Source organism: Cyprinus carpio, chromosome A25 (assembly GCF_018340385.1).
Source record: "Cyprinus carpio isolate SPL01 chromosome A25, ASM1834038v1, whole genome shotgun sequence".
NCBI lineage: Eukaryota > Metazoa > Chordata > Actinopteri > Cypriniformes > Cyprinidae > Cyprinus > Cyprinus carpio.
In genome coordinates this window covers 7,786,197-7,798,678 of record NC_056596.1, presented here as the reverse complement: position 1 = coordinate 7,798,678, position 12,482 = coordinate 7,786,197, and the positions used below count along the sequence as shown (strand labels likewise).

General features: G+C 35.8%; 2 protein-coding genes across 4 annotated transcripts in view; one reads left to right on the top strand and one right to left on the bottom strand.

The window, feature by feature from the left end:
- LOC109052684 (neuron navigator 2-like) overlaps window positions 1-3,584 on the top strand; it is a 59,570-nt gene extending 55,986 nt beyond the window's left edge. Inside the window, exons 31-39 of the mRNA XM_042715253.1 lie at window positions 57-152; window positions 242-410; window positions 488-723; window positions 909-1,063; window positions 1,202-1,273; window positions 1,879-2,075; window positions 2,242-2,360; window positions 2,446-2,649; window positions 2,942-3,584. Coding sequence (XP_042571187.1) covers window positions 57-152; window positions 242-410; window positions 488-723; window positions 909-1,063; window positions 1,202-1,273; window positions 1,879-2,075; window positions 2,242-2,360; window positions 2,446-2,649; window positions 2,942-3,061 — 1,368 coding nt within the window. The 3' untranslated portion in view covers window positions 3,062-3,584. The remainder of the gene's footprint in view (window positions 1-56; window positions 153-241; window positions 411-487; window positions 724-908; window positions 1,064-1,201; window positions 1,274-1,878; window positions 2,076-2,241; window positions 2,361-2,445; window positions 2,650-2,941) is intronic.
- Window positions 3,585-5,028: 1,444 nt separating this feature from the next.
- The window catches only part of LOC109050987 (homeobox protein DBX1-B-like), a 38,893-nt gene continuing 31,439 nt past the window's right edge, over window positions 5,029-12,482 (bottom strand). For 2 of the 3 annotated variants that reach the window (XM_042715243.1, XM_042715244.1), the window contains 4 exons: window positions 7,690-8,332; window positions 7,334-7,435; window positions 5,809-6,011; window positions 5,029-5,709 (listed from right to left, as the gene is read on the bottom strand). In XM_042715243.1, coding sequence (XP_042571177.1) covers window positions 5,407-5,709; window positions 5,809-6,011; window positions 7,334-7,435; window positions 7,690-8,047 — 966 coding nt within the window. In that variant the 5' untranslated portion in view covers window positions 8,048-8,332 and the 3' untranslated portion in view covers window positions 5,029-5,406. The remainder of the gene's footprint in view (window positions 5,710-5,808; window positions 6,012-7,333; window positions 7,436-7,689; window positions 8,333-12,482) is intronic. The other variant, XM_042715245.1, reaches the window with a different exon arrangement.

Genomic DNA, 12,482 nt, shown 5'->3' with positions numbered 1-12,482 from the left:
AACACAATGATCTCATCAGTGTCACTTCAAGCTCTTCTTTGTACTGCTTTTGGCAGGAATGCAGACCTTCTCAGTTCTTGCTGGGTTGCATTGGTGTCAGTGGAAAAACCAGATGGGATGTCCTAGATGGGGTGGTCAGACGTCTCTTTAAGGTACAAAATACTTAGAAACCTCTAAGCTGAAATCTTATGAAAAAAACTTCTTCACAACACAATATATCATGTTCCTTTCACTCCAACAGGAATATATCATCTCCATAGATCCTATCACACAGCTGGGTCTGAACACAGACAGTGTGATGGAGTACAGCATTGGAGACATCCATCGCGCCAGTGATGCAGATACACCAGAACTCCTGCCATGCGGTTATCTTGTGGGAGAAAGCGATACCATCTCTGTCAAGCTGAAAGGTATGATTATTGCTCTTGTAGAAGAAACTAGTCACCACACCACTGCATACACTGACAACAGGTCTCTCCATCTGCAGACTTGTCTGTTAATAGTGAGGACAGTTTGGCATTCGAGGCACTCATTCCGAAGCCGTTTCTACAGCGATACATCTCTCAGCTTGAGGAAAACAGACGAATAATCTTTTCAGGGCCTTCTGGCACAGGGAAAAGCTTTCTAGCCAGCAGACTGGCCGAGTACATGGTCCTAAAAGAGGGAAAACAGCTGGAACATCAAGCAATCGCCACTTTCAATGTTGATAACAAAACTACTAAGGTCAGTTAAACTGTTTGAATTAATAATACAGAACTTAATAACAGATTTATATCCTATTCACTTAATAATTTTCATTTTTAGTTAAATTGTGGGTGGATGATTTATTCAAGTGCTACAAAAATCCAAGGTTTTGCTTTCAGCATGTTGCAAATTTCCAGTAATAAAGCACAATGTGTTTTATATAGAAGCTGAAGCAGTACTTGTCCAACCTGGCAGACCAGTGTAAAAACAATGTACATGCTGTTGACATGCCTGTGGTGCTTATACTGGATAACCTTCACCACGTCACTTCACTGGCCGACATTTTCAACGGCCTGCTCAGCTGCAAGAACCACCAGTGGTGAGCAACACACACAGCAGTTTATATATTAATGAAAAACAGTGAAAATGCAGATTTTTTTTTTTTTTTTTTTTTTTTTTTTAATCTTCTGTTTCACAGTAGACTTCATGTATATTTAATTGTATTATTTTCTCACAGCCCTTACATCATTGGAACCATGAATCAAACCCCATCACCCACTCCAAATCTACAGCTTCATCATAATTTTAGGTATCATTTCATTCAGATTTCAATTTGCAATTATTTTCTAATATTTTTAATATTACTATTATTTTACCATTTTTGCTAGGGTATAACGTGGAATTTTATCTACATTTTAATAACCATTTTCTGCTATATGTATATATATATATGTATATTTCACATATACTTATAAAAAAAAATCTATAATTTATGTACATATACTACATAAAAAAAAAAAAACAAATTAAACAATTATATATACATATAAATACACATTAAACGCACAAACTTATTTTGGATGCGATTAATCACGATTAATCAATTTGACATCCCTTTTATATATATATATTATAATATATATATATATATATATATATACATATATATATATTATATATTCTGTTTTACTATATTTTACTAAGAAATTTATTTCTGTGATCGCAAACCTATATATGTATATATAATTTATAAAATAAATTAATTTTCTATTTTATATCATACAGTATACAACTGGGGTTAGCTAGTTGCTCTACCCCAAGTCTCCACAAGAGGTCACGCAAGCATTACTTTGCTCAAGCTTATTAAACATGGATAAAAGTGGATCTGATCTTGTACCTGCTCTCTTATTTCAGATGGATTTTATGTGCCAATCATACTGAGCCAGTGAAAGGTTTTCTGGGTCGGTACTTACGACGGAAGCTTCTAGAAACCGAGATCAGCAGTCGTGTAAGGAACAGCGAGCTAGTTAAGATTATTGAGTGGATCCCATGTGTTTGGCATCATCTCAACCACTTCCTGGAAACACATAGTTCTTCTGATGTCACAATTGGTGAGTGTGGAAACAGCCAATGATAATTATTCAAATGCTTTCCTGAGAATTTCTCAATTCCTAATGATATTTTATATAAATAAAAGCACACTTTTTGTGTAGCATAAAAGTTTTCTAAACTGTCTTAATATATTGATTTGTGTAAGACACCTTTTGTCTATCACAGGACCTCGACTCTTTCTATCCTGCCCAATGGATGTTGAAGGCTCAAGAGTGTGGTTCACCGATCTGTGGAACTACTCCATCATCCCCTACATGCTGGAGGCTGTCAGAGAAGGGCTGCAGGTAAGGTGCCTTCCATCATATGTCCATCATTACAATATTGGGATGCTAAAGCAAATAAACAAAGAATTGTACACGTGTTCTGCAGATGTATGGACGTAAGGCAGCATGGGAGGACCCGGCGAAGTGGGTGATGGAGAGCTTCCCTTGGGTGGCAAGTCCACAGCAACATGAGTGGCATTCCCTGTTGCGGCTTCGGCCAGAGGACATAGGGTTCGACGGGTACAATTTATCTCAGGAGGGCAGTCCAGGCAAGCAACCTGCTCAGGGAAAATCAGAAGAAGACCCACTGGTAAGTTTTAATCGATATTTGCTCATATTATAGAACCAAAATATTTTTCTCTATATATTCTTATTATTATTATTATTATTATTATTATTATTATTATTATAAAATATCTGATGTGTTTCTGTGTAAGTAAAATAACATCTAAAAATATATCATATTTATATACAGTATTATATAATATATAATCATTTATATAATAATTATATATTATTATATATTACATATGTGCGTTCACTACTTGAAATATATAAATTTCCCCTGTTTCCCATGTAATAACCTGTTCCTATTACCACAGATGAATATGTTAATGAGGTTGAAGGAGACCGCTCACTGTGCAGGGACGGAGAGCTATGACAGTGATTCCACCAACAACAGTCACCAAGATGACATGCTGGACTCTTCTGAGAGCTTTTAATATCAAACTTGGCTTTTATATTAATCTGCAGGGTGCTGGAAACCCTGAAAAATCATTGTTGCTCAATAAGTCACATTACACCCTAATCATCACCTGAAATGCAAGAAAAAACGTTCAACAGTAAAATGTTCATCAGATATTGTATTTTTTTTTTAATGGACACTAGATGGCGGTATAAATGTGTTCAAAAAGGAGACAAACCTAGTTGAGATTTAGCAGTTCCTTTTAAATTCAAACCTGTTTCCAATTCGTTTATTTTCAGTCATATATTAAACTTTCTTAATCATATCTAATGTTGGGTGACTTTTATGTACTAGTGAACAACTTTGGTGCTGAACTTTATAATAATGCCTTAAAACTTGTTATAAGTTGAGATGATCTAGCTTATGTTTTAAAGATTTGTAACTTAATACAAATAATGCAAGGACATTATAGCCTTCGAATGATGCACTATCCATGGGACCTGACAGAGAAATATAGTGAAATATGAACTATATCGTGTTTGCTTTTCAGCAACAAAATACAGTTTTGGTAACACACGTGCATAACATAAAGAGATGTTTGTAAAAGTATTGATAACATTGAAAGCAAATAAGATATATCATTACATCTCATTAAATATCTTATCAAAGTTATATTATTTTGTAACAGGAGCATAGTTTGTGCCTCTTTGTGAAGTACAATAATATCAATGCAATATTGTTACATTCAAAGAATATTTAACTACATCACGACAGAATCTCTCGTAAAACTTTAGTCAACAACAGAAAAGGTTTTACCAAACAATCTCAATGATTAAAAACCATTACAGACAATATAGTGCCATTATTACATTGAAATACTGTTAATATCAGGAAGACTTAAAACCAAAACTGACCACACTTTTATAGATTCTTATAATTCTACAAGGACAACTGCATAAACGTTTGTTTATCTAAAAAATACTTGTTGAGGGGAGAAAGAACCTTCTATTGTGTCCATGGTTAAGGTCACATACTGAAGATCACGGGGTAGTTCTCCAGATCAAGGATCTGTTATGTGCTTTAGCCTGAACCTGGTTAGTGTGTCTTCCTAATGTGGCAAACACATAGGAACTAAAGACCAAATAGAATACTGAGAGTTGCTGTATTTGAAAGATTGCATTTTGTTTGACTAGATAAAGACAGTTTTTTTCAATGGGTAATTTTAAAATAATTTTCTATAATATGTTTCAATAGAAGACCTGATGCAGTATTTCTTAATTTTGGTTTTTCTGTGCCAGATCCCGCCAAATAATTTGCTGTGCTTCAGGTACTGCCAAGATATTTGTTTCCTTTGAACAGTGCTACACGTGAAAACGTGTGTGGAAAATAATGAAAATGAGTATATATGAAAATAATAATAATAAATAAATGCAACTAGTGTATACTTATAAATTGCTGGTAATTTTAGAAACAAGACTGAATTTTGATTGAGTTTGTGTATATTTTTAGTTGTACAATAATGTAAATATTTGCCTCATGTTTTATTAGTGTAGTCTTAAAGAAGAATTGTTTTATGTAAAGTTGTTGTTAATGTGACACTTTTATAAATGTGATACTTTTCCTTCCCAACTATGATTCTCTGTCAGTTATTTGGTGACAAACTGTCAACGGTTGTGTTTTTTTCAGAAGTTGCGGAAGAAGTAAACAAGTAGTGACATTGTTTAATTCAACTTATTGGCATGTATGGTAATATTGGGGACCATACTAGGAAATGTGATACATTTTGGTTTATCGTTTTTTTTTTTTTTTTGAATAAAGTAGTTTGTTGAAACACCAGGCTCTCGGATACAAATATTGCTTGTATAGGTTAAGAAAAAATGTCATGATTTCCATTTGGTCAAAATTCATACAAATTGTTGTATAGCCTACTGGGTCATGTAAATAACACAAAATGTTATTTTCAAGGCAGACAAACAAAAACGAAAATTTTAGTATTTTGCTCTGGGTTTTTAATTTGTTAAAAAAAAAAAAAAAAAAAAAAAAAAAGTTTTTTAGATGTATATACATTTTTTACAAAAACATAAGTATACAAAATAATATAAGACTTTTAAGTTAGAAATGTGCCATCTACATATTTAAGATTATAGACAAAGTATCCCAAATCATTAAGAAACATTATAATAATCTTGGTATAAAAAAATATATATACAAATTATTCAAAACACCTTACAAGCTGCCAAAAACGCAGCGATTGCGACATTCTTTCTTCAACTGAAAGGTTTCCTATCAAAGTTCACACAGCTACCGTGTCAAACAAGACCACTTTTCTCCAGTTTTGTGCATAAACATTATTCACTGGAAATTACAGAATCTATTAAATGATTATGACACTGTTATTTCCTCGTCCTCTGATTCTGAGAAGTCTGAGTGATTGCTGGAGATGGAAGGCGAAGTGAAACGTAAATCTACGTTGAGCTCGTGATCCCCGAGCGGCTGACAGAAAGGCGCGCGCGGGCTTTCTACAGCAGCGTCGTCACTTTCAAACTTTTTTCCAACGTCGCTCAGGTCAGGATTGGGGTTCATTTTCGTCGGCAATGTTTGCTCTCTGCAACCTCCTGACGACAGAAGCTCTCTTTCTTTTGAATTGCGCCATTTCATTCTTCGATTTTGGAACCAAATTTTTACCTGACGAGAAAGTGTTTGCAAGACATGAGTACACCCGTTTACCTCAGACACCCATAAAGGTACGATATAAAAATGTGTTTGTGGACAACGTCAGCTTACCTGAGAGTCTTTAAGGGCAAGTTTCGTGGCCAGTTTCTTTCTGTCTGGTTTGCTGATGTACTTTTGTTTCTGAAACATCTTCTCCAGCGCTTTTCGCTGCACGTCAGAGAAGACGGCCCGTCGAAGCATTCCTCTCCTCGGTTTCCCTCGAGCTGTGAGGGGCCATGCGAAAGTTCCGGGAATAGGCACTGCTGAAGACGATGCTATGAGAAACAGCCAAACAAACTATTTTAAAATCAACGTTTCGCTGAAAATAAGCTAATACGGGTGTTTTCTAACAAAAATAAGTAATTAGCATTCATCATGCATGAAAGAAAGTCTTTAATTAATTTTTTTTTAAAAAACCAGTCCGTTTGAGTGATACGAATCGAGGAAGCTAATTAGCACATTGCTTGGTTCCCAAAAGCATTGGTATGGTAAAAAGGGCGAGCAGTCATTCAGAGCGCTCCAGTGAAAGATAGAGGTGCTAATGAAGCGTGGACGGTAATTGTGTAGTAATGAACTGACTGAAAAAGGCTTAGGACAGGCCACTAAAGCCATATATTACGGCCACAAAAGAGATTTACACTTAAAAACTAAACACAACGGCATGCCAGGGACATTTTGAGAATACTGATGGCGGGGGACTATGTTTGCCCCCAAATATTTTCATTAAATGGACACGAAAAGCCATTCATACTGCTCAAGTTGTTTTGTTGACGTATTCACACCGCGGTGAAAGGATTCAGTCTATTATCGCCTGTGTGAATGAGTGCACGATCCACAAGGCTATTTGTAGCCTGCATTCATTGGATTGATGGACATGAAGCTTAAGGCAAAATAGACCCACTTTTATTGGTTTTATTTGAGGTAGGCCTATACTTAGCTTTAACCAATATACAAATATAGTTTTCATAATCATTACATTGTTTAGAATACATTTTAAGCAACGTTAATAATCCATTTATATTGCTACTAGTGAACACAGTAGCCTAATTAAGACTACTACACCCTGTTAAGCAATTTTCATGCTGTTACATGAGACCAAATCTTTGGTTTGGACGTCCTGTGAAGACTCCCCACACTCTATGTGGTCTTGTGAGAATATTGAAACTCTGAATAGAAGCTAATAGGGGAATTAGTCCATGACTGGTAAATGCCTATCAGCAGCATGCTTAAGTCAACGACGGGTCTGTGTGTGGCTGCCCAAAGGGAGCTGACCAATTGGTCATGGTGCTGAAAGCATTGTTGCCAATCAGTAACTAAGTACACTGGCTCGGTGGGAAAAGGCAGCGATGAAGAGACGCCAACAGTTTGCTTGTGAGAGCGGACCCGCCTTAAATTGGGACCATGACAATTCCGGCTAATTTGTGGATTAGGGAAAGCGGTGCAAAATGTCAGCAGTCACTGCGTTTGCTAAATAGGGCATCAAATTAGCGAGACTGATTCCACAATGTCCTACAAATTCCAGCATTGGAAGCTGATTCTGAAGGCCCATCAGTTTGACCGAATTAAGAAATGACACAGCGATTTTTTAGGAACCCACCTGAGAAATATGATGCTCTGATGAATGGGTGGAATAAGCCGTCAAAACATGGGAACGGAAATGTTTTCGCATTCATCCCTTGTTCTGAACGTGGTGGTGAACCTATGACACAAAATAAAGTGTACTTTAATCAAATGAAATGTACAAGTTGAATGTGACATAAAATACGTTTACATACAAATGTCGCCATTAATAAGCGTATTTTAAACAAAACAAAGACAAATGGTTTAGAAATGTTTTTGACAAAAAAAACTGTTTTTACACGCTTTATCATTAGCATTAAGGTGATAATATATAATCATACAAGAAACTTGTATGATTATTACATGTACATAATGTAATGTAATGAAACTTACCGTTTCGTGTTGTTGACGCGAGAATCGCATTCACTCCAAACTTCAAGTAATTTGGATCGTTTGAAATTGATGTTTGTGGAGAGCTTGATCTTTTTGGCAAAGACGTAGACATGGCGACATGGACTGCGAAGGAGTTGTTCAGAGTTGTGGCTCCTGTGGCCGGAGGAGATGCGCTTTGGGACGGGATGCTCCTCTGCATGAAGGTGGCAGGTCTGCTGATCCGCAACAGGTCCTCCACCAGGAAACTCGAGTGCGTTGTGAACGCTGACTGTAAAGTGGGAGGCAAGGAAAGAGCCGCCGAGGGCCGCAGAAAGCTCGGGTACATAGCAGGTGGCGCAATAACACTTGGCAACATCATTGCACCGTCTTTTTGTTGAAAATGACAGCGAGGAATTCACGTGCTGGTACTGGCTCGCGTAGATTAGAGTCCAAAAGGGCAGAATGAGGAGCTCTTACCCGTCCCTCTCTCTTCCAGGGGTTTTATAGTGGACCGCTGGAAAAGCCTTTTCATGGGTGACAGCTCTAACAATAAAGTTCAACAAAATTCTCCACGTGAGTTCCGTTTACTCTAGAGGCGGTGCGTCCTGATTGGACAGAAGAACTTTGATTGGATTAGACAAAGCAAACCGCAGATAACGGCCTTCTAAGAAAAAAAAAAAAAAAAAACAGACACTCTATAAATAATCATCGTCATAGTAATACCATTACAAATAGGCCTAGTGCTATAAAAAAATACACTTTCTGCTTTGCCTGCGAAACGAAATATTATTATTATTATTATTATTATTATTATTATTATTATTATTATAGGCATTCTACACCTTGAAACAAATAATAAATCAAAGGAAAACCAGGCTCTAAAAATAACCAATATAATTAATTACTAATTAATAGTAAATTACTAACGTTATTCAACCACTTTAATTTCTTTATTTTAAAAAATTATCTGAAGTGAAAGCTCATAAAATCGAGTAGGAATGACAAAAAGGTTAAAGATGAAGACATTTTACAGTGTATTATACGCCTATACTGTCCATTGTTTGTTTGATAAATAAATAAATAATAACGCTAGCGCAGGATACGGTGTAAAAATGATTTAATGTAGGCCAAATAAACAAAGATTATTGGACTACTGTATAAAAGAAAATACTATCAGTTTCGAAATTTCAAAATTAATCCATTGTATTACTTCCTTTTGTGAAATTTACTAGCAATTTTTGAATAAAAATGTTTCTAGAATTTTGCCTACAACCTTTCTTTTCATAGATATATAGATAGATAGTTCCGGAAAAACAAATCTAGACAACATTTCTTTTCCTAATGGTTCAGTGAATAAGGTGAATAAGGCTTCATAGGTCACATACATTTTCTTCCATCGAATTACAGACAGTAAAAAAGAGGAAATTCATTGTGTGAGGAGGTGAGTCAGAGAACATGCTTGCTGAACCGCAGTGAGAAAATGGCCAACGCCTACCGATAAAATATATTATAAAACGAGAAAATGTGCGAACAAAAGGATTTCTCCTTGGAGGCTTTTATTGGGACAGACGCTCTCTTCTGTCATATGCACCAAAAGAGGTGAATCCCAAAGCCTGTGGGCTAAAACCTGTGACTAATGGCGTTTGACCGCTGCTCTGTCAGGATTTGTCCCACTAACCATTCATTTTCTTGCAGTTACCTTCACATTTATCTCCGCGAAGTCAACTCGTGCGCTTTGATTTGGACAGGGAAAAAAGGCGATGGGAAGACATAGTCAACGTGAGCCCTGAGCGTTGACACGGCGAGTAAATCGCCATGAAATTATGGGCCAGGCGTTGCTCTTTCGCACAAATGGATTGTGATACTGACAATTTATTTCAGAAATTTTTAAAACTGCATCAGCTCGACAGCCGTCTTAGTCCATCTTAAGAAGTCTTAGGAACCATCTTAGTAAAAGCAGAAAAATCTTTGTTAGAGGCATCGCTGTGTGAGGAGAGTGGCATCTCGAAAGTAATTCTGAGACAGCTTTAATTCCCTTACTACGGCCCAATATCCCAACCTTTTTATGATATATATATAGGGCCTAAAACTAATTTTTTGCAACACCTGCAAATGGCCGGTGACATGATAAAATTTACCGGCCAATTTTTTTTTTACCGGCCATGAAACTCTTTTTGCAAAAACAGGCAGTTATTACTACTAAAATAACTAAACATATTTACGATGTTTTTAATTTGTCCTGCTGGTCCATCTTCCCTATTAATTATAGCCATTCAACATTACAGTATAATTGAAAGCCGTTCTTTTTAACATTTATTAGTCTCTGAAATATAACAACTTTTAATTTAAGTGATTTTAAAATAATCTTCACATAAACTATATTATGCATAAACTATACAGATTAATCTTTATTTAAGCTATAAATGTTAATCAGCGACGAGAACAGTCCAAGGATTTCTCTTTTTCTTTTGTTCTTTGATTTACATCAATGAAAGACTTTAGCAGGTTTCACTTTAAAATCAGCGCTGTCTCTTTAAAACGTGATGCACATGACGCGGATCTGACAAATATCCGATTTTCTCCCAACTCTTTACGGTCATTTAAGACTTAAGAACTCGTTTAAGACGACTTTTACAAGGTAACTCCCCAACACCACGCATTTTAACATTATTGTGTGTGTTTTCGTCTATTGAAGCGCTACATGGACAGCTGTCTGAAGCGGATCAGCGTATGCGTCCAGCCGAACGCGCAGCGTTTCAAACTATACTTCACTGCACCGTTTAAGCGGCGTAACCCCAGGTGTAGTCGCCACATTCTCGGGTTATGAAGAATAAAGAAGGGAAAAGTTAATCTTCCGAAATGAAGCAGCAAAATCTTCTTAGGTAAAAGTTATTAAAACCGTGTTAAGGGACAAGTTGGCCATCACAATCCTCCGACATTGTCAGTCCGTTTGTATCCTACTATTCGATTTGCTCTTGTCGCTTATGAATATATAAATATATAGCCTATTTATGATATAGCTATATAATGAAAAATAAATAGATATGTAGATGTTAATAGACTCACACACACATATACACACACATAGGCTATATATATATATATATATATATATATATATATATATATATATATATATATATATATATATATATTATATATATATATAGGCCTGTGTGTGTGTGTTGGCCAACATAAGCAGAACTTAAAATAGCAGTTGTAGCTTTATTATCAATCTATGTTAAATCACATTAGTGATAATTGCTTCACTGAATGCAGTAATTTGTTGACAGCTTTTGCTGCTGCTTAAACAAGTATTAAAATCTATCAAAATGCCAATAACAGACCGATAAGTGATTAGCATGTAATTATTCCCATTTTTACCCAATAATACGACCGTTAGATTTGCATCAGTTGTTTTTAGCACCACCCGGGGCAGTCGTATTAAGACACCTCATCACCTTCAGAAAACCCAAGAGGACTTCTGCACGTTCAAAGCACTTTATTCTTTTTCTTGCACTTGAAAATCCCTCTATTGTACCTATAAAGCAGATGGTTTGCAGGAAATATAGCTTAGCTTCGGTGACCGAAACTAATTTCTGCTTGCTTTCCAAGCAATGGCACGATTGTTTTTTCTTTACCAAATAGAGGGAGTGCAGCTGGTCGGGCACTGAATTAAACCCATTAAAAACAAATTTCTAAGATACTATATCCACCTAATTGTGCCTTGCCTCCTCTAGGCACATTTTAACGCCCGCGCTTTTGCACAGCAGATTGTTGCGGAGATAATTTCTCATTGGTGAGCTTATCAGGATAAATCAAAAATTATTTTCCTTCATTTTATTATCCGCATTCTTTAGCATGGACTCTAAGCAGCTTAAGTTAAATGGCAATGCAGTGTTTAAAGCACTTTAAAAATTCTTAGTAATGTTAACAGAAAACGAAAAACTAGTAAAACTGAGTACTTTTATAATGTTGTAACACCTTAGTTATGTTTTTGTTAATAGAAAGTACTGGAGAAAGATAGATACATATATATATTTAGTCTGGTTTTAACACCTTAAGCCGCTCTTCGTCCAAGCCCCTAGACAGGCCAAGCATCTGTTTCTGCTGCCTCATAGATCAGCAACTGGAGAAACTTATGTCCTATAACTTTAAGACCACTGCTAGGTCGGTTTAATTTGGCTTTGAAGCATGTTTTGGTTAAATGATTATTTCATATTTTAACTACACTAGGCTATATAAATTATTTAGATTACATAGCCTAGGGCTATTTCTTTCTTCGCGAATGAAAGCGAGGCTGTTAGGGGACTCACGTTCAATAACGTTTATAATATTAATGTTGCTCGTTCAGGTTGCGAAAAATCTGAAAATGTGTCTTTGAAACAGTTGCGAAAATTAGACTTGATAGGATCATAAGAGAGTACATATCGAAATACTCATAGCCTCGTTTTCATTCGCCAAAAAATAAATAGGCCTATGGCGGCTAGTCTGATTAATGTCTACAGGAAAAATATTAGAAACGGACAAAACAGGTTCCCAACACAAAAGGTGCAAAGTGCCATGTGAAACCACCAAAATAAGGATCACAACATTAAATTCTGAGATATATATATATATATAAAACACTTAAAAATTATCTAAAACATTTAAACTTTCTAACATACTTTCATTTAAGATAAGGAAATTTTACTTTTCAGAAAGTCATCATTGCATAGTAGACTATGTGTCATTAAATGCATTGATAGAAACACCAGCATGGTGAAAATGTCTAAAATAGTGAATAGGTTTGTGTGTATTTCAGTTTTTGTGAT